General features: G+C 35.1%; 2 protein-coding genes across 2 annotated transcripts in view; one reads left to right on the forward strand and one right to left on the reverse strand.

The window, feature by feature from the left end:
• Positions 1-407: 407 nt before the first annotated feature.
• On the forward strand, positions 408-11302 carry LOC764926 (tax1-binding protein 3). Its single transcript, XM_030996259.1, has 4 exons — positions 408-651; positions 2876-2977; positions 5450-5527; positions 7875-11302. Exons 1-4 carry the CDS (start codon positions 619-621, stop codon positions 7989-7991), a joined length of 330 nt encoding a protein of 109 aa, XP_030852119.1. The 5' UTR covers positions 408-618; the 3' UTR covers positions 7992-11302.
• Positions 11303-16757: 5455 nt separating this feature from the next.
• Positions 16758-21990, reverse strand: part of LOC593964 (zinc finger protein GLIS3) — a 47920-nt gene continuing 42687 nt past the window's right edge. The window contains exons 7-8 of the mRNA XM_030996320.1: positions 17642-18004; positions 16758-17135 (exon numbers count right to left, since the gene is read on the reverse strand). Coding sequence (XP_030852180.1) covers positions 16993-17135; positions 17642-18004 — 506 coding nt within the window. The 3' untranslated portion in view covers positions 16758-16992. The remainder of the gene's footprint in view (positions 17136-17641; positions 18005-21990) is intronic.

A 21990-nucleotide genomic window follows, 5' to 3' on the forward strand; every position in this document is an offset into this window, starting at 1 on the left:
TAGGTAATTATTTAAGAGTCAAGTCTTTCTCACTGACACGTTAACAAACGTTAACAAGTAAGTAATACACAATATGTCTAGCTATTGAATAATCTCAAAAATAAATTGTAAGAAGTAGTTTAAAGTGCATCGATAGCCCTTGAAAAGAAGTATTATTAGGTATTTGCAAACGCTGCACAATAAAAGCCAGTTCATGGTTGCAGTCTGAGCATGAGCAGATAAAGGTCATTGCAGAACAAAATTTTGAAATACACGGATACGAAATACTGGATACGTGCTCATGAAAGTTATGTAATCATTATTCATTCATGCACAAACAACTGCACTCCATGATCCACAGGTGGAAGTATTCTTTGAAAAGGGGAAACAAAGACTATTTATATAGCACCGCCTTCGCTGTAGGAGTGGTTATTTCAAAATGTACAAAGTGGGACCTCTTCATGAAGATCTGTGGATATTCGGGGTCATTGCAGTAATGTGCTAACCGTGAACTGGTTCTCGGTCGTTATTTTCCTTTATGATTTGTCTCTGTTGCCGTACCTGAAGTCAAACATTTCACGAAAGCCGTCGGAATTTATTTACAGCTTTGATTGAACGAGAGAAGAATTTCACACAAAAATGAATCTCGATCCTGCGACAGGAGTTCCATTTGTAAGATATAGACCCTATATGCATATTTATGTTTCAATCTCATTTTGTTGGACCAAATATTTGTTTTAATACTTTGAATTGAGTGGAATGTTGTAGACACACCCATTTTTCTTTGGTCCCATTAATCGAAATTGATGTACGGTAATCTATTCATGGACGTGACTTGCGCTCATCGATGCAGCCTTGGCCTTGCCCCCGACGGGGCGGCCGCCGCGCTCTGCGGCCTGCGTTTGCAGCATGCAGCTCCATCAAATCATAGGCATGGGACAATCAGCATAATTTCACAATTAATTGGGTGCTAGTGTACTGTCACACCACCGGGCGTGTTTAGTCTTATTGAGTAGCCCACGCCATCCATTGCCTGAGACAAAATTGAAGAACATGATTCGGTGTGAAAGCGAAAGTGCCCATGATTTAATGACTCACAATTAGTCATTTGATTTAGCTAGCCTAGTAGTCTATTGTCCATAAATCATTCTTAACTACTGTGTTGGAGAATGCATTTGAGAGATTACTGCACTGAGTAGAGGCTACAGTTGAAAACAAAACAAGGTGGCCTGTACCAAAAGAAGAAGAAGACGAAAAGATTAGAAACAGGAAGAAGAAGGAAACAGGAAGAGGAAGAAAAAGGCATCAATTCTAAATGAAACAAATCCTGTGGAAAATGATCTGGGCATTATTGACAATAAATATTTTACAGATATTGACCGGTAGGGTGGGTAATTTAACCCTTTTTTTTTTACCACAAAGCGTTCCAGCGCTGAGGGACTATATATCACTGAGTCCTGTGGTGCGGTTTTAAAATGTAATATTACATAGGTCTATCCTACCAGTAGATATCTTTTATATTACTTTACTTACTTTACTTTAAAACACGATGTTGTAGGTCTAAGCCTGTTCATCGATCCAGGATTCTTCCGTGATTACTGCTATTTTGTGGAGGGAGGAGGTTGTGTAATAACATGAGACAATAGACAACACCTAGACCGGCTCATACAGAAGGCTTACTGGTACACTCTTTGACCAGTGACTATCAAGTCTATTCTTAAAAGAGTTTACCGACCCAGCTGCCACAACGTTTTCTGGGAGACCGTTCCACAGTTCCACGACTCTATTGCTAAAAAAGTATTTTCTTATATCTAGCCTTGAATATTTCTTTTCAAGTTTTCTAGAGTGACCTCGAGTTCGATCTTCTGTACTCATCTTAAAGGGCATCTCTTGCACAGTGTACAAGCCATTCACGTACTTATACACATCGATCATGTCCCCCCTTTTACGCCTGTGAACAAGAGTTGGTAGTTTGAGTTTGGTCAAGCGCTCCTGGTATGTTAAATTTCTAAGGCCAGGAATAATCTTTGTTGCACGTCTTTGTACGCTCTCCAACATTCTCTGTTCTCCTAATCTGTATGGGGACCATGCGGCTTGTCCATATTCTAAAATGGGCCTAACGAGGCCTTTAAACAAAAACGGCATAGTATCAGTATTGAGGTACATAAATGTCCTACGGATAACTCCAAGTACTCGATTCGCTTTGAGAACTGTTTGGGAAATGTGATCTTTAAATGATAGTTGTGAATCTACTAGGACACCTAGGTCCTTTTCTACTTTTGTAACAGATAGTGTTACAGAGTCTGTCCCCTTTTTCATACAATAGTCTGTAGAGGCTTCTGCCGGTAACTTCCCAAGCCTTAAAACAGTACACTTATCAGGATGAAAGCAAAGCTGCCATTTCTCAGCCCATTCTTCCATACGTGACAGATCCTCTTGAAGTTGCTTTCTTAAATCTGCAGTATCAGCACGGACATACAACTTTGTGTCGTCTGCAAACATCGAAATATTTGAGTTGACAACTTTTGGAAGGTCATTGACAAATAGCAAAAATAAACATGGACCCAACACACTGCCCTGCGGCACTCCACTCAGGACTTTGCCCCACTTAGACTGCTTGCCTCTGACCACTACTCTTTGCTGCCGTCCACTCAGAAAAGACTCTAACCATGCAAGTACATTCCCACGAACTCCATACGATTCTAATTTGAGAAGCAGTCGGTGGTGAGGCACCGTATCGAACGCCTTAATAACACGTTGTTGAAATAAAAAATAATTCTGATGTCATGCCTTGTTTGTTTTTCCAGCCTTTCGCGTCAAATGCGCATGACTATGAAAACATTTGCATTTGCAACAAAGTTGTTTAAAGCATGATTTTTTTGGTTTTGCTCTTCAGATTGAACTAGAACTACACAAGGATGGCACTAAGCTAGGTTTCAGTGTTGTTGGAGGTATCGACCAGGATAGCTCCAAGAATCCATTCATTAAAAATGACCAGGTAATATTATCTTCTTTAAGGTAGTTCATAATAATTCTTCACACTGATATTGGACTTATGAAATGAAAATCAATAAGGAGCAAAATAACAATAATATGTAATCCAAACAAAACTTGTATGTACTGTACCGGCCGTCGCCCTCGTTGAGGGCGTCGACCGCATCGCCCCTACCTTCCCTCACGGCGAGCCTGGTATTTGTGGCCATATCTCGTGAAAGAGAGATAGGAAGCGATGTATCTTATAAAATCCTAATTCGTTTCAGTCAAAATATATGACTTATAGAAATACAGGTAAATGGAATACTAAATTGACACTCAAAAAGAAGAACACATTTGTTTGAGACAAGATTTTAGTTTGAACACAAAAACAAAAACTTCATTTAATTATTTCTTTCTTTACATCAATAATATTATCGCCACTGTTACAAATTTAATAAGTCTTTATATAATATATACATATACACACAAGTTAATACTCATGTTTATAAAATCTGTCTGTTATAACACTGTAAATTGGTAATGGACTTTATATTAACTTTAAGAAACTATACCTGTTTGTTTATGAAGGAGAGTTTAAAAATTAGCCAATGTTATTTAAAATTTAGTGTTAAGTTTGGACCAATTTGTTTGGGCGGCTCTTGCGAGACGACGTTTGGACAAGTTTGTTGCGCGATTCTGCCGAATCGCCCCGAATCCGAAAAATCTATTTTATATATGCACTATATGCGTACGTGGGGGAAATCATGCGTACGTGGGGGAAATCTATGCGCGTGCTGTAAGCAACGCCGCGATCATGCACAGAGCTAGCTAGATAACTAGATGCGCTCGTACACATTGCAACCGGTCCTTATAAAGTTCCAAATCTTTATTAATTCAATATTAAATGCTTATTTATTCCAAAAGTTACACTGCTATAGTAATGGAAACATTACAATGCGTTTATTTGAAACTTTATACAAGGCATAAGATACATTTTTCAAGCTCTCCTTTGTAATAAGAGCAGAAATTTAACAAACAAATATTTCATAGCATGAATTTGGGATTCACTTTTTGTTTACATAATGCGCGTCAACCGCACAACCTGAATTCCGATCCTGGTTAATAAACTTAAAGAAGTACAAAATTCGAATTTTCTTACGTTTTTGACAAGAGATTGTTAAGACAATAATATGATATTAGGGATAATTTGTTTGTCTATCTGAATAAATATACAACTTTATCACATATTTCATACATAATGAATTCTTAGGCATATTACTACGATTTATAGATTAGATCTAGTGTGTCGGAAGCAACGTACGCGTATGCTTCCGGTTGTGTTTATACGTGAAGCCGTTCATACTAGACTTCTTCAAACTAGAAACTTTTGCTTGTAAGCAGGTATTTATACACAAAACGCACACAATCCAGACTATAACTCGCAGCGGTACTTCTAGAATAAAGTTAATCGAGATAATGTTTACCTATAAATGAAGAATGTGAAGGAAGTGATGAGAAATATGCTGGTTGAATGCAAGATCTCGGAGTGAGCGAGAGAGAGAGAGAGAGAGAGCAAAGAGAGAGAGAGAGGGAGACAGAGGAGAAAAGACAGAAATAAGACAAGATTGAGAAAAGAAAGGATGGGATGATTCAAGCTGCATGTTTTCAGAAGTTTCAGATAAAAGATATGACAGGTAGCATGGAAGTCATTTTACAAGTATAATATTGTGAGGTTGGATCGTTACAGTACTTATTCTGAGAAGAAGAATTAGAATGTAGGAGAATAGTAACTAAAGTTATTAAACTCCTCAAAAAAAAATCTGCAATTCAAGTTTGAGCATTGATATTTCTCTTGTTACTTTGTTATCATATTTGATGTTGGTATCATTGAAAAGCCTATTTATTCCCCTTTACAATGATGCCCCATTCGTAATGATTCGTTATGTAATCATGTAATGTGCAGTACACCTGAATATGCGGCCAAGTCAAAAGTGAAATGTTGCTATAATCATATATGATTATACAGTACAGAGAGTCTAGGCAAAAGAGATATCAATGCTCAATCGTGAATTTCAGACCTTTTTTGAGGAGTTTATGAATAAGTTAAAAATATAATTCACACTTTGCTTTTTGTACTTATTATGAAGATGAAATAAAAATCAGAAAGATGCAGAATAGATAGCAACTCTTAGTTATAATGTAATTCATGCTGACTGCTTTGTTATGTTTTTCAGCTATCACCTTTGTATTTCTCTTTTATAAAAATATTACTATGACAATGTGATCAATGCGGTGAATAGGGTAAAATATGAATCAATACCCCAAAAGTTATTGTTTTTCGGTAGTCATTTAGAGTTTCCAACCATACATTATATGATGAATATATGATCACTGGTAATATTAAAAACATTAAATTACATTTAATACATACATGTATGTCTATGTATGTCGTTCTGTTCCTAGTTTAATGTAATAACATACTTCTTTCCATCAGGGCATCTTCGTGTCGAGAGTTGCTGCAGGAGAGCCAGCTGAGAAAGCAGGGTTGCAAGTAGGCGATAAACTATTAGAGGTATGACATTGATTTGAGATACCCTAGTGACATACAGTATATCTTTTCAAAATGAACACATCTTTGGTTATTTTTTTGGTTAAAAAAGTGTAGAAGAAAATATCATGTATGTTCGGCATTATTTTCATTTGCAACAGTCGAGATGAAATTCACTACCCTTTTTTCATGTTATCAAGCTCACCTTTACGTTTAATTTCAGTTAAATAATATTAAAAAACCTGTCTCATTCAGAGCAAATAATGAACAAATATTTGTTCATTTTGAAAAGATGTACTGTTTATGTATGGGGGTTGTGGCAATTTTTGTGACATACCAGAAGTAGGAAACTACATGTATGTCTCGATCCTATCAACCATAAGAATGTTTGTTTACTCAAATTGAGTTTAGCACAAGGGAGTAGCCAACTATGTTTAGAATGACTCTAGCTTCATGGTGAGTCAATATTATTGACCCATTATTAAACCATTATTAATGCAACCCAATTATGTTATATAAATGTGATGGCCATGTAACGCTGGTAAAAAAAAAAGTATATTAAAAAATTATTTTGAAAAGAAGCAACTGAAACAAGAATGATTCTGGCCGTGCACTACTATATATACAGTATATATTTATTGCATAGAAATCATCAATAGATGATTTGATCTTACATGTGTAGTAATATCTCATACCAACGTTACATGGACATCATCATATTTTGTCCCAGGAAAGAAAGAAAACAAGTACCTGTAGCTAAACAGGGAAAACAGCACCCTTTATCTGTTTCCAAACCTTAAAACAGCTTCAGAAGAAACATTTAGAATTGCAGTCTACCAAAAAGTATTGTTTCATTGTTTGAATTAAAACAAATTATTGTTATTATTTATTCAGCAAAGACAAAATCAAAACAAATTAATACAACACAACAGTAAGTAAGGTTTGAAGTGAATCACCAGGAAAAGGAAATAATTAAATGTTTCAGAAGAATGTGGCTCTGTCCTTTTACTTGGTATGGATTCAGTGACATTTCACATGGCCACACCCTTCCAACTGTTTGAAAAGATTAACCTCGTTTATTCATTCAGGAATGTAAACATAATATAATGAAGGCGAATGTGGTTATCAAGAGAAGGATATGCCTAACAATGGATTCTGACGTTGAAAAGGACATGTTTTTAGGAACAGGATACTCGATTGTTCATTCAGTTCCCTCAAGTTTCATTCAATGTGATTATGATGGAACTAAATTTAGCCTTTGATTAGAGGGTATTGTTTGTGCAGGATAGATGAATGGATTAAACAGATTAACAAAACTTCAAAGCTGATCTCATACAAGGAAGGTACATTGTACAAATCTTCTAAAATGTGACATACCCAGTGACAACAACTGTAAACGTATGTAGTTTCTAGAAACTTCTAGCTCCCTTTTGGAATACAAATGATATATATTGCAGATAGAAAATGGATACTGGTCATAGTGAACTCTCAGTCTCTCAAGGATTAGTTATTTCAATTGTTTTAATCATTATTTGTATATTAATGTGATGGAGGATTATCCAAATTGAATCAAATTGAACAATTTTTCTATTCAAGACTCTTAATTTTAATATATTTTTAATGTAATCTCAAGTAACCTGATGGATTATAGCTAACATGAAAGAACACGGATTGGCAGCAAGATATCCTACAATGGCCTGCATATATGTAGACTCTTTAAAATGTAAAAACTTTAAAATGTAAAACCTACATTTTTCTGATAAGGAATACCTTCACTATTTTGACATAGTTTAGACATGGTGGAATGGTGATTGGTTTTGAGATGGAGGGGCATAATCTCTACCATGCTCCTTCCAATGTAAACAATTGATATATTAAGTAAACAACAAAATGTATGTTTAGATGAGGAGACTGAATCTCCACACAAACTGTTGTACTGTATAATGCTCATTGAATAAAAACTGTGATTTCAATTGTACCGTACTGTTTTATATTGTGCAAATATTTCTTCCTGTGGTTTGATAATGAGTGCATATGTTTTTAGATTGATTGATTAAAAAGAGCCCAACACTACCAGGTACTTCACTAGCTGTATACATTACATTGGCGTCCAACTCTGGATGTACCCAAATTTGTTAATTCAAACTATAGCAATCACCTATAAAATAATTTGTGTGCGTCTAGAATGTGTCAAATCAACCTATAGGCTAGCAGGAGGAAAATATAGAATAGCATAATATTGCAATAACCTAAGTCAAACTTAGGTCTTGCATAAGCCTTGCATGCGAATGCCTTCTGGTGCGTCGGGAAGTCATTCTTGACTCTTGACTAATTGTTTATTTTTTCATCTTTTTTTCCTTCTCCATCCAAGGTAAATGGCTACGATCTTACCATGGCAACGCATCGCCATGCAGTCAAGATCCTCACCAAGGAGAAATACTCTATTCTCAAGATGAAAATGACTCGTCAAGGATTAATGCGAAGCTAACCGCATCAATCTCATCTGAGTCATCTCGCCCTCCGAACAAACCTCCTCTCACCATGCGGAAGTGCAGCATGTCCCTCCAATCAGCATACACTGCGTAAAACCTGCAAGGAGTCGGTTCTCTTTTTGTTTAACGGTAAATGAATATGGCATTTGGAGTGCGTTTTGATACGTTGGAATGATTATATTCATTGTAGAAGATGCTAGTCTTTGGAAGCCCAAGTTGTGTTAGTTTAGGCATAGTTGGTAAAATAATTGTGTGAAATATTCCTAAACAGTAGTTTTATGAATATTTCAATGTCCCGTTGCAAAGTACTATTGCATCAAAGAGCTACATGCAATACAGGGTTGTATTTCCTAAGAAAAGAAAATCATTCTTTTCCATTTTATACCGATGTATAATATTCAACAAAATAATTTTGTAAATGGCCCTTTGCTCATCCCCATTTTATCAAATTGTTAACATTGTCATGTGTGGGTTTGAATGTTATAGATAAATTATGTTTTTTTTTTTTTTTTAAAGATATTGAAATAAAATATCTTGTTTTAAAACTAAGGTAGTCTGATTGGGTACAAGATTCTGCAACATTTAACTATTCTGAGAATAGTCCTTGAGTTTTGTACAAACTTAGTTGTAGAAAATAGATTTGTTAAATGTTGATTCTTCCCAATGAGAAGGTCATTGACTACTTTTTAGTGTACAAGTATATTAATGCATCCACACACACCACTTTCAGGTTCTTGGTATATCCCTATTTTATATTTCTTGTACCCTACTTTTTAAATGTCTGTGGTTGATTAAGAATACATTTTTAACATTGAAAACTTAATCAAATGGAGTATCCTACCCTGTTTTGTTATCATGCTTTTAGAAAATATTTAGATGGTCAGGAAAAGAAGTGTGATACTGCAGCTACAGTGTAACTACAGGAAAAACATAATTTTTTGCTTGTAGAAAGTTCTGTTTAAGAGCATAGCAAATGAGAAACATAAAGGCAAAATGTTGAAAGTACTTATACCTGGTAGTTCTTTGAAATTGTAGTGTAAGCATACTTAAAGTATCATGTGCTAAAAAAACACAAATGTGGAGTTGTATTTTACTTTTAGTGCAATTATTATTGACACATACAAGTATGTTTGTATGTTTTTTTCTAAGACATTCATTGCAGTGATTTGTATTACTTGGAATGATAAATATCATGTCATTGACCTGGATTGGAGATAGAAGGCAAAGTACTCAACAATTAATGTTATTCATCAAACGTTTATTCTAAGATTTGAAAAATCATACAATAATACTGCTAATAAAATGTCATTTTAAAGCCCCTATTCATAAAAAAAAATACTTACAAACAAAGAGGAATATAGAGAGAAATTGGGAAAAGATGTGTTTTCAGACATTTCTTGAAAGCTGCAATAGTATGGTAATTTTGTAGTACATTTTCCATTACACTTGGAGGACAAATTTATTCTCTCTCTCTTAATGTCTGTTCATCTATGTATTCTAATTGTAACTGTTTTGTTTTACTGGCAATTAGTATTCACTTTGATTCACTTACCTATGTCAATCACTAGTATTCAGATGGTATTTATATTCCACGAGAATACTTGTCCTTTTAAGTTCGGTTTTATTTGCCTCTCCCAAATGGGAACCAAATAGTATGTCATCCTTTTAGTGATGATTATTGTAATGTGAATTTGATTGGTAATTTGAGCATTGAATTGAATCTTTTTAGCAAATGCTATATATATTTATTCTGTAGAGTATTTAATCTGTTATCTAGTTATGATGTTAAAATTAATGTCTTCCATTTATTCAATTAAGCCGTGTGTTTAGCCATAGTATTAGTAGACAAAAGAGAACATTTAGGTGTCATGTCATGTTTTTAATGCTTTGCAGATCTATGTTAATTGTTCTTTGGTTCTACCATATATTTTTGTACCTTTGTAGATAATATGTCTATTTTTAAAGAAAATTCTCTAAATAGAATGATAGAATTAATGACAGAATCTTCTAAGTATTTCAAGATAAAGTTGAGTACTGGCCATGCAAAAACTGCAAGTTAATGCATGTAAAAAAACTATGTGGAAGCGATTAGAAAGGTTGATCATGCATGTTGCACATACACATTGATGTATACTGTGGATTTTTTGGAATCATCAAGATTGTAACTGGGCTAGTCTTGCATAGAGTCGCATGCGCTGTACACAGAAATGTGTATATGGGACCACACAATCATGTTGCATGAAAGTGTGGACCACAACCATTAGCTGTTACTTGTTAAGGGCATTTGAAGAGGCATCCTCCGGGCATTTATTCTTTTCAGGGGACATTTTTTCTACGCTTCTCTTCCACACTGTCATAAAGTGATTGAAAAACTCACAAATTATTTGCCACCTTTCCAAGAACTTCACCTCTTTTATCTGGACAATAACATTTGTTTTCATTGCCATTCTAGCTGAAATTTGTTGTTTTTCAGGACTAGGACTGAAAGACCGGTTGAATAACATATTTGTGCATACTGTTTAAAGAAAGGTTTTTCTTGACATCCTGAAAGCTTCCCGACATAGCAACAAGTAATGTACACAGACTAGATTTCAAGTATTGTAGTTGATTCATTAATAACAGGTTAATGGGTAAACCTTGTCACTAGGTCCAAAGAAGGACAAACGTCTATAATCTTGAATGTGTTAGTAAACTGTTCTATCAAAGTGTTAGGAATTTCAGAATGATATCTGAATCTGAAAAGTCATGCAGGTTTTCTTTTGAGGATCCTGTCGTTTTTCTAATGGCCTATTTAGGAATACAATTCACTTTTCAAGCAAATCAGAAATTATTAATGTTAAATTGTCTATAATGTTAATCTGCATTCTGCAGCAGTACAGTGTAAATATTGTGAAGTTTCCATTTTCCAAAAGTACTGATTCAAAGGAATTTTCTTCCATGGAAGCAGCTTGCCAAAGAAAATGAGATGTTATTTTTTAAGGTTTTTTGATAATGACACATATAAATTATGTAATTTTGGTTTGTTTTAAATTGTAGGAAAAAAGGGCAAAATTATCAGTACTAAACTAAAATGGAAAAAAAAACACTTAGAGATTCAAGTGTGAACCAATGTTTTAGCTTTATACTTATATTCGCCAAACTGTTGTACTGTATTCTGAAATCTGTATGTACTGTTTTATGAAATCTGTATGTACTGTTTTATGAAATCTGTATGTACTGTTTTATGAAATCTGTATGTACTGTTTTATTATGTATCGCATCTTGAAATGTTAGTTCATTTTTACTGTTGTTTTTCATCTCGTAATTTTTTATAATTTTATTTGAGTTTTCACACGCAAGCTGTAAAGATTTTCATATTTATCTCTATCTCAAGCTGTTTATCTTTGTTATTTATTGCTTTTATTTTTTTTTTCATTCTCATCCCATTCTCTTTATAACAGAAATCTCCGCTCCCATTTTTTTTCTCTATTTGCCTTACTGCATTTTTATTTCTCTCTCACATTTTCTCTCACCTGTTGATTAATTATATTGACTTGAACTTGATACATGTAGTACATGCATCTCGTTGACTCAATTTCATAGCTTGCACTATCAATGATGTAGCGTACTAACAATTATGTAGCAATTGTCTAAGTATTCGCTCATCATGTACCAGTATTCAAATGTTTTTAAAATGTGATAGCTTTGGCTTGAAATGGCTTTTATACTGACTGACTAAATCATGAATGAGTACTACGGTAATCAAATAAATATTGATTAGAAAATACACAACATACTACTGATGTACGTTGTCATGTTTTAATGTTGGTCATAATACAAAATGGTTATTTTCCTGTGTTGATACTATAAAGTGCTAATTTTGAACCATCCCTCTTTCTCTGTCTCTCTTTCATTCACTCTTTCTCTCTCAAGTTCTCTCAGTCCACACACCAAAGCCATGTGGTCAATCCTTTCTCCATCCCTCTGTACTCTGACTCTCTCTCTCTCTCTCATTTGCTCGCTCTTTCTTTTTCTCTCACTCTCTTTCAAGTTTAAAGTTTAAAGTTTATTTGTTTCACATTTCACAAAAAAAGAAATCACATAATTGACAAAATTAGAACATACGGTAATATGAAATATACTAAAAGAAAAGTGTCACATTATACAATTAATTCTTTGAAAAGACGTCGAAATTAACTGAATAGAAGGTTATACAGGGTGAAATGTGAGGAACCTATTAAAAAGCTCAGTCCACACAACAAAGCCATGCGGTCAATCCTTTCTTCATCCCTCTCTGTCCTGGGCCTTTTTCTTCTTCATTCCCCCCCCCCCTCTCTTGCTCTCTCTCTCTCTTTGCCTATCTCTTGCTCTCTCTCTCTCTTTATATATATATATATATATGTATATATATATATATATATATGTATATATATATATATATATATATATGTATATATATATATATATATTTTTTTTTTTTGTTGTTTATCTATCTCTCTCCCTCTCCTTGAATTACATAGATTATAGTGTTGCCAATAAGTTGTGTGTGTAAATCTCTGAAAGGATATTGGACTAACCGTTCCTTGGTCCTGTATCAAGCCTACCAGATCACAATCATCAGTATCATAACACCCTTTAAAACCATTTTAACCCGTTGAGTACTGAATTCTCTCATTCGCATAGACTTAATACAGGAACCACCTGGTTCCCATAGGCAATGGGTTAACAAGAACCAGAAGAAGCAATTCAGACAAATGTGTCAATAAGACAGTGAGAGAGGGCGCAACAACTTGTTTGGATCACACATCATATTTTAATATTTCCGTTTAAAATATTACACAACAGAAAACAGTATTAAAAAATACACTCTAGGCAACATAAACTTTGTACATTTTTAAGTGAAGGTTCTACCAAAAAAAAAATGAAGAAAAAACACTCTATATTCACACAATACTATATAACACTTATTTCTGTAGAGTTGTTCATATTTCAAAACATATTTGTATAAACCACATTAATAACAAACACATAAGAAGGTGATGTACAAATGATAATGTTAATAAAATAACAAAGCCTTTGTGCACATTCAGTGCATATTGGTTTTATAAAAGGGACTGGATGCTATGAATGTTAAAAGGCTTCTTTGAATTTGGCATTTTTATATGAAGCACTGTCTAGTTTGCATAAATCTAATCCATGTGTGAACAGCAGCAGGACATCAGCAGTAGATTTTTCTGGTGTCGTCCTTTTGCCAGTCGCACAATGTGAAGGGAAAAAATATAAAGGAGAGTATTTCCACAGAGAGATCATATAGTAAATGGAACTTTGGAGATTACAATGGGTATCTTAAAACAAGGCAAGAGTATCACATAAAAATGCAGCACGATTTTCTTTACAAAACTAGGCTGACACTACAAGCTGTTTGTCTTGTGTATGATATAACTATATCCTAAATCAGCTGTATTTTCCACCAAGACTGAGTTCAACAACATCAGCACTGAAAAGTATTTCTTGACAAATGCAATAATGTGATATTTTGCACATAGAACCGTGTCAAGAAATATGCTGTTTGAGAGTATATGCTACATACTGCATGTATATATCACATAGAAAGTAAAGTACAAAAATAATTGCAAATCATATGATATCTCAATTGATAGAACAAACAATTTTACCTGAAAATAGTTGATTGGAGCCAGACAATTCATTTCATTTCATTCTCAATCCATGCGTTTACACTGACATTGGTACTTTGTCCTTATTTCATTCAACTGCAAACATTTCTGGTCATAAGCACTACATCAAATAACAGTACAGAGCATTGTGACAAAATATAATTACAACAGCGTAATCCTGGGACAGAGAACGTGATAAGGGATTCAACAGATACCTTGATGTAAGGCACATATTTCATACTCTTTCAATATACAAAAAAGAGTAACAAAAAAGGACACACAAACTATATATACATGTATACAAAAACACATTGATTGTACAACAAGCACTAAACACATCATATGCTGAAACAGAGAGAAATAAAAAACAAATAACTTGTTAAGAAATTCAACAGAAAAAGCCCCTGATTGTAAAGTAAAGTGTAAAAAAGTGAGAAAATTGTAAAATGTATAAAACAGGTTTCAGGTATTTCATATACCAATAAAAAATAAACATTTACTGAATAAGAAAAACATCAACACAAATATGAGAAATAAATCTATAATTTTCAGTAAATATATATATTTTATCATATATACAATTATATACTTATAAAAGAATTTACTGTACAAAGTTTGGTACAAAATACAAGTACTTATGGACTTTTGTAAGGCCTTTTTGACAGTGCATATGATACATTTCTCCCTCAATATTCAATGCTTACATTTTGACATATTCCTATAGCAAACTTCTAACTTTCCTTCACAACATTTCTACAAGGTGTTTCAGCAATTAAGGTGGTGTCTCAATCACTCACTGTACTGTACATCTTGGTGAGCTATTCATTTCATTCTCAAAGGCATCTCTTAGATATACTTCTCAAACTGACAATAATTTACCAATAGGCGATCATGTATGTGGGCTTATAGGAGTGTAACCTTCAAATCATTTGAAAGATCATAAGTGAAACCTGCCCATTTCCAAATGCTTTGCAGATTTAATCACTAATATTTTGTAAAACAGAAGAAAAAAAACCCCTTCAAATGCAATGACATAACCCCTTATGAAAAAAATACACTAATAACTATCAATGTATTTCTGAGTTTGTTTTTAAGCTCACAATACATTTTTCAGTTAGATATCTGTTGGGAGATCTACATTATTCCTTGTACCCTAAATATCATACAGTTCCATACTTAGTAAGAACGTATTGTCATTTTATGGTAATAAAAAATGTTATGTTTGTGGCAGATAGCTAGACACTAGAAAATATTTGTGTCAAGAGAAAGGAAAAACAGATAAAAACAAGGGTTTGTGAATTTATTTAAATTTACATGTACATAAGGGCAAGAAAAGTTGGCATCAACCAAGTCTTATCTAAAAAGAATGTCCTTTATAAAAGGTCCACAAATATTTAAAGGATTTTTTAATCTTTTATAAATGTATAAAGATAGGGACATCTGGATGATATAGTGATACAATATGAATTCTTAAATCCTATATTTTTATGCAGCCATGGTTTACAATGATATGAAATTGACAAATATAAAAATTAACACTACATTATAATTTTCCCTGATAATGAAGTCACTTCAGGAACTTACAGGTAATTTGATAAATAAGAATATTCTTATGATCTAAAAATATCTTTGAAAATACAATTTTGTTTGACCCACAGAATTTTTTTACTGTGGTTTCTTATGTTTGGAGCCAGAAGGGCTATAAACTCCTACACTTTAACACAGCGTTAACACCCTTCTAGTTCTGAACAGACGATTTTGATAATGAATACATCTGTGTACAAGGTATAATTCATAAATCTGTCTGTAATATGAGAATGAAATACATTACTACAAAATATAATTTAGTTCTTTATGATAACATTTATTCATTGTTCCTTGAAATCCATGAATATAATTTTACAAATTATTTCAAATCAATAACACAGACCTGAAAATAGTAATTCAAGGTAATTTGTTGGATCATACTGAAATATCATCTCTAACTGTCATAAATCTATTGGAATAATTATTCAAGGCAGTTGCAAATTTATTCAAGTACAAAGCACTATTTGGCCTCTTTCACATATGAATTAGAAGTGATGGAATACAATATACTTGAGGTAACGTGTATGAAAATATAAACATTATTACAATTCAATTGGTCTTGATTGTATGTTTTATGGTTCAAGGAAGAAATAATTTGGCAGTTGACATAGTTATATGGACGGATTTTTAAATAAAGTAAATTATGAAGTACCGAGGACGAAAGATGACATTAAATGCATAAACCTTTCAGATCAATTGTTAGACCTGACGCTGATGATTACAGGAGACAGCTATGAGCCTAAAATCATTGTAAAATATATATATATATATATATATAAAACTGATACATTCAGTGGAAAATCCTTATTCTCAATATTCACTAAAATTACCAGTAACATAATGTTTTGAAAATGGATGATTCTGCATGATTATGACAAGAAATAGGACGGGATAATTTTCTGAAAATCATGATTTATATTAATAATATAATTTTGGTGTCAAGAGATATTTCATCTAAACTGAATAAGTACATTATCAAGGTTTTGGAATAGAAGTTCTAACTGCAAGGAATCAATCTAAGTACTCTTTCTTTCTCTTCGAATTTGACCAATGAAAGTAATTTACACATCTCAATACATCATCGGTAGAGAGGTCCCTTGAATGCCTTTACTCTCTTTGATGGACAAACTGTCTTCCTCATCTTATCACTGTGTACTCCTTTGATCCATTGATATCATCATTCTCATCTGCTTCGTCATCATCATCAACATCATCAGGGCCTGGGTGTTCACAATTTCTACCGGAGCAGACGTCCTCTTCAATTATGCCTCTATACTCCTGATCCCTTCCAACTTGGGAATGTGTAGAGTGCCAACATTTAGTTACCTGATCAAAGGCAGAAGCTGATATTACCAGATCCGCATGGTTTCATGAGACATGTCTTTGAGAACACACATTGAACTGTGTGTGTTTGCTATTTAACACCATTACAACAGTCTTTGTATTCTGTAAAACCTAGATTTCCCATATCCACATGATCTTCCATCCAAGTCCCTCCATGGCACTTCACACCATCGGCATTCATCAAGATTAACCAAGATCCCTACGGCGTAACCCAGGCAGTACACTTGTACCCTTTGGCAAGGCATACATCCTTGGCTACCAATACTTCTCTTGGACAGGACTTGAAGCTGTATGTCCTCTAATTGCTGACCAATCATATCATTGCTTTTGCAGGAGTCAGATAAAGTACATGTAAGCACTAACAATACATGCACTGTCTTGTGAAATGTTTGTGCATGCCTCCGCCCCAAGATCACGAGGCGCCGTCGGCATAGACCGCTGAGAGCTGGCTCGGGCATCGGTCGATGGCACTCATCTGGAGGAGGTGGTTGTCGTCGGATGAGGGTCCGACTGTCAAGAGAGGGCTGTGGAAGTCCCCTCCTGTATTACCAAGACCTGCATCAGGCAAGGCAGGGAAGATAGTGGTTAAGAGAAGACAGACAGGGGGAAGAAACAGGACAGAGGGAGAGAGATGGATAGAGATGAAGATGGAAAGAGGGAGAGCCAGAAACAATGAGAGATAGAGAGGGAGACAGAAATAGAAGACAGAGACAAAAGTAGTAAGGGTAGAGAGAAAAAAAGAGAAATACTGTAAGTTATGACTGTATCCTGTATGGCTAAAAAAAAATAGAATATGGCATACACAGATTTCAACTTTTAAGAAGCTAATTTTAGTACAAGCTCTAAGATATTTCTCCTCTTAATGATGCTATTGTTCATTGTACAAAATACTTTAAAAGGCTTATTGATTATCATCAAATTGATTTTAAAGTCTTATTGATTATCATCAAAGGGAGTATTTGCTCTTGGAAAATACACTTAAAGAGGCTGCAATGAATAACTTGTAAGTACATATCTCGATCCCTCCCAAATGAAAATGTGAAATGCATTTGTCTAATTACCTCTCTCTGTGATGGAATGTGCAGACAGCGCCCTCTCCAGGTTATCAAACGGAGAGAGGCAGGTGTTGTCCAGCATGGCCAGCCCTCTTGTCTTGACCAGGCCCTTGTTGCCATAGTGATTGTTATTGTTGTTGTTATTGGTTGCTGTCAAGGCGTTGAGGCTGAGTTGCCGTTGGTGGATGGGGTGGAGGGTCTGGAGCGTGATGCCCGGCGAGGGGCGGCTGCTGGGGCGCTGGCTAGGGGGGTAAGGCTGCCGGAAAATCGGGCGGGGCGAAGTGGCCAGAGAGGGCGAGAGAGGTCCGGTGATCCCGGGCAGATGAGGGGACGTGGATGGGAGGGGCTGCTTGGGTGATAAGCTGTGACCTGGATGTACATGAGAGACAAGGAAAGTAGAGAGAGAGATAAAATTAATTATTATACAATATAATACCTGACAATCATAGTGCGACCATGCTGCTTTTGATGATTATAATACTTAATCACAAGAATGAGTATTAAGATGACAATAATAACAAAGTCAAAATGATTGATGGAAAGCTATCTGAGTAAACAAAGAATAGTTTTTGTAATAATGTTATACAATGAATTTTGATGATATTGAAACCTCATTTCATAAAATTTTACATACATAAGTACCTGCACTTAATCATAATAACTGGATAATTCATTGAACATCCATGCTAAATATGAAAGTCAACTTGATAATGTTGACAAACTACAAGCATGTGATATGTCATGAAAAGGTGAAGGGTAGCTTCAAAATATAGTTAATGTCGCCCTCTTGTGACAAAACTGGCACAGGCCACCCTTCACAAGACATTACTCAAACCATACCAAACAGTTCACTCACTCTTCAGACAGTATAACAAAAGAGTCCACCACACTATTTTTGACTGAAACAACAAGGCTACACAGAGTTTTGCATCGATTAAAAAAACCCATTAAATCGGCCACAACAGATGTCAAAATGTTTGCTTAACCATAAAACACTGCACAGGTATATTTAAGAAGAAGAAAAAACCCTGATCAAATTATGTTCTGATAGCAGCTTATTCGATACATTTGAAGTTAAAGAAAAAAAAATATTCTTTATGCTGTTGAACTTATAGTACATAATCCAAATGAAAAACAGCCTCATGAATAGGCCTGCCTTCATCAGCTCGAGTTTGCCAAATAATCCGCTATTTTAACTATTTTGATCGCAAATTAGCCAGTTAATTTCACTATAAATATGACGGACAAAGAAGGCGGACAAAATACACAGTTCCTCAGGTAGATAAAGGAACATCCACTGCTATTATGTAAAAATGTGTAGAACAGGTGAATATGCCTGTTCTAAACGCTTTCTTTGTCTGTCATGTTCATAGTGTTTGCGTCTTCATCAGCCCGCAGTTGCAATTAGAGGGATATTTGGTTGGGAAAATATCCTGAGAAAGGTTGGTCTTGTTTCCAAAATATCCCGCTATTTGGGAAAAAACGGGCTAGTTTGTGATGAGCGTATTGGTCTGGCGAGTCTGGTGAAGATGCAGTTTTGAGCTTCGGTATAATATCCCAAGTCTGAAAAAAGCGGTTACTCGGCAAACTCGAGCTGATAAGGACAGGCCTAATGTAACTAGATAAAAATTGAATATGAAATGGACACTTTAGAGAGAATGCAGATTGTAGAGATCGCTATTGTTTACTCCATAAATGTGAAAGGGCTCAAGGTTCACCCAGGGGTGTCTAGGGAGACAGCTTAGGCTAAACATTCGTCAACCCCGAGGGCGCAATTCTAGGATTGCTTGCCTCGTCGGCACCTCCGGGGATGGATGGCCCGCTGAGTGCTAAGGCCAACGACAGTCTGTAGGTGCGAGATGACCTCAGCTTGTAGCCATGAAGGATAAAACATTAGGCCCATTTACACACTTCCAAAAACATTTTATTGGACTGCCATTTAAAATACTGGAAAAACCCATAAGAAACTGTCGGTGTTTGATAAAAAAAAAATTAATGAGTTGTGCCCATGTGCCACTTGCTACTGCCCTGTATATGTTAGCATTGTAGCAAAAGTCATGTGACCAAAAAGCATTTACATTGCAAATGCTAGTGAAGATTCTGCTGGCGTTTGGAGAAAAAAAAAGCACTAGAGGCGCTTTTTTTAAAATCATGTTTATGGGTAGTTGCTTAGATACGAAACAGAGAAATGTGAGAAAAACCGACGGTTTCTGCTTGCAGTGTAAATGCAGCCATTTCAGAGATTTCACAAGTTTAAATTGTAATAAATACCGAAAACATTAATATAATCACCAATGGTGTAGTAGAGAACTGGGGTCCCAGGACAATGACCAAGAGACAAGGTTTGGATTACATTGTATTTTGCAGTAGGTTTTGTGGTTGAGACTTTAAAAAGTCAAAGGTATCAATTATCTTTAATCATACATTTTTTTTTTTACCAAACAGATTTTCAAAAACATTTTCTGACTTAGTTGAAACATCCTCTGTTCTATATTACCATGGGAAATTCATATTTGGCAGTCTATATGGAAATGCCACCCAAATATTTCTTTTCATCTTAACAGATATTAATTTCCTTGCTTCCCCAATCGCATGTGGACAATTCATCAACTTAGAAAAGAAAAGCCTGATTTATTTCTCAAAAATTAGCTTATAATCCAGACCTGTTTCGAATCACCGACTCCATTTACAAAATAAGAATGAAGTTTCTATGAAGAAACCCTCTGGCAAGGATGAAGATGATGATCCTGCAAGTTGGAGATTCAAAACCACAACTCGTTGCGCCCTAGCTCCACCTTCCAACAATGGGAGAGGGGAGACATGGGGCGCTGAACATGAATAACGGGGCTAATCAGGGTGAAAATCGTATCCAAATCGCCGCCTAATCCAGGCTTTATGCAATTGTTTATGGTTACCAAGTAACACATTTTAATTCATTCATCTTAGTCATTCTTAATCTTTGTCTTTTTGAATCGTCATAGCTGTAAGCTTCCGATGCGCGTTGTTTTTCAAGACATAGGTGAACTGTTTTTCATGTTTGGTTACTGGCAGTGGCGAGTGCACTTTAGCTGACGAGCACACATCTTCAGCGTGCTTTATAGCGTTAACATCCCAATTATCTATCATATCATATCTCATTATCTGTGGCATTTAGAGCATTACTTGGTGTTGAGTGCCTACTTAGATCCTCATTCATCGGATTTACCCCTCTCTATGGGTAGATGGTACCAGAACTCCCAGAAAGAATGAAATGCCTGGAGCTACATTATGGAAAGGGATTACGAAACCTGTGTCATTGAAAAGTTTTTCAGCACGGTGCACTTTTCATGTGTTTGTACAATTATTTCACTTATTTCTATGATGTACTTCTATAATTCTATTAATCTAAACGTATGCATTCAATATCAAAGCCTTTATGAAGTGCACATATCCATTTGTGATAGTTTATCTCCTGTTTGTGCAATAAGGCTAATAATTTGATGCTCTTTTGATACCAAGTCAAGCGTTTCTCTGGTCATTTCAATCGCAATTACAGCATATCATTCATTTGTGATTAAGAATGAAATGAAAAATAACATATAATTGAATTCAAAATCAGAATTCTTTTAGTAATTTCCTTCCAATTTATTATAGATGTACATCAAATTTGAATCAAAATGCTAAGAGAATCCCCACCTCTCTCTCTCTCTTCATCCCTCTTTCTGTCTCTTGCTATAAATTTCTCTTGATATCTTATCTGTCTGTATACTTTCTGTCTTCTTTTCCTCACCCTCTCTCATCCTCTTGATTTACCCCTACTCCTCTACCTTCCTCTCTTTCGCTCTCTCTCTCTCTCTTCATCTCTTCTTCGGTCTCTTGCTATCAATTTATCTTCATATCTTTTTCTGTCTGTGGCAAACTTTTTTCTCTAACTCTTGATGAACCTCGACTCCTCTTCCTTCCTCTCTCCAATTCTTCTTTTCTCTGCCTGTCTATTCCCCCCTCCCTCTATCTCCCTCTCTCTCTCTCGCTTTCTCTCTCTCTCTCTCTCTCTCTCTCTCTCTCTCTCTCTCTCTCTCAATGCCTCTCTCAAACTCAAAGTCAGCCCTCTATCAGCGCACTGCAGGTGGCTCGACTGGCACCTTGTCCAGTTCACCTGTGGTCAATTGCTTTTTCACCTTGGCTGAATGTACCACCGTAATCTGCTCAAATCTACCCAAACATGGCAAAGCTAATGTCAAGACCTTGCATCATGGCTCAAGAATCCATGCTTCCACAAAAAACAGAAAAAAGAGGCTCTTGTCAAAGGGGGAAATTGCAGAAATCAACACTAAAAACTTGCAGGCCATTTACTGATTATTGTAATTTAGTCTTGC

Source organism: Strongylocentrotus purpuratus, unplaced genomic scaffold (assembly GCF_000002235.5).
Source record: "Strongylocentrotus purpuratus isolate Spur 01 unplaced genomic scaffold, Spur_5.0 spur5_scaffold_3, whole genome shotgun sequence".
NCBI lineage: Eukaryota > Metazoa > Echinodermata > Echinoidea > Camarodonta > Strongylocentrotidae > Strongylocentrotus > Strongylocentrotus purpuratus.

What these genes read in the sequence shown, in the direction of transcription:
- LOC764926 (XM_030996259.1), top strand. Translation starts at nt 619, where the DNA reads ATGAATCTCGATCCTGCGACAGGAGTTCCATTT. An exon ending in CATTCATTAAAAATGACCAG is followed by an intron (nt 2,978 to 5,449) that starts GTAATATTATCT and finishes TCTTTCCATCAG; the next exon opens with GGCATCTTCGTGTCGAGAGT. An exon ending in TAGGCGATAAACTATTAGAG is followed by an intron (nt 5,528 to 7,874) that starts GTATGACATTGA and finishes TCTCCATCCAAG; the next exon opens with GTAAATGGCTACGATCTTAC.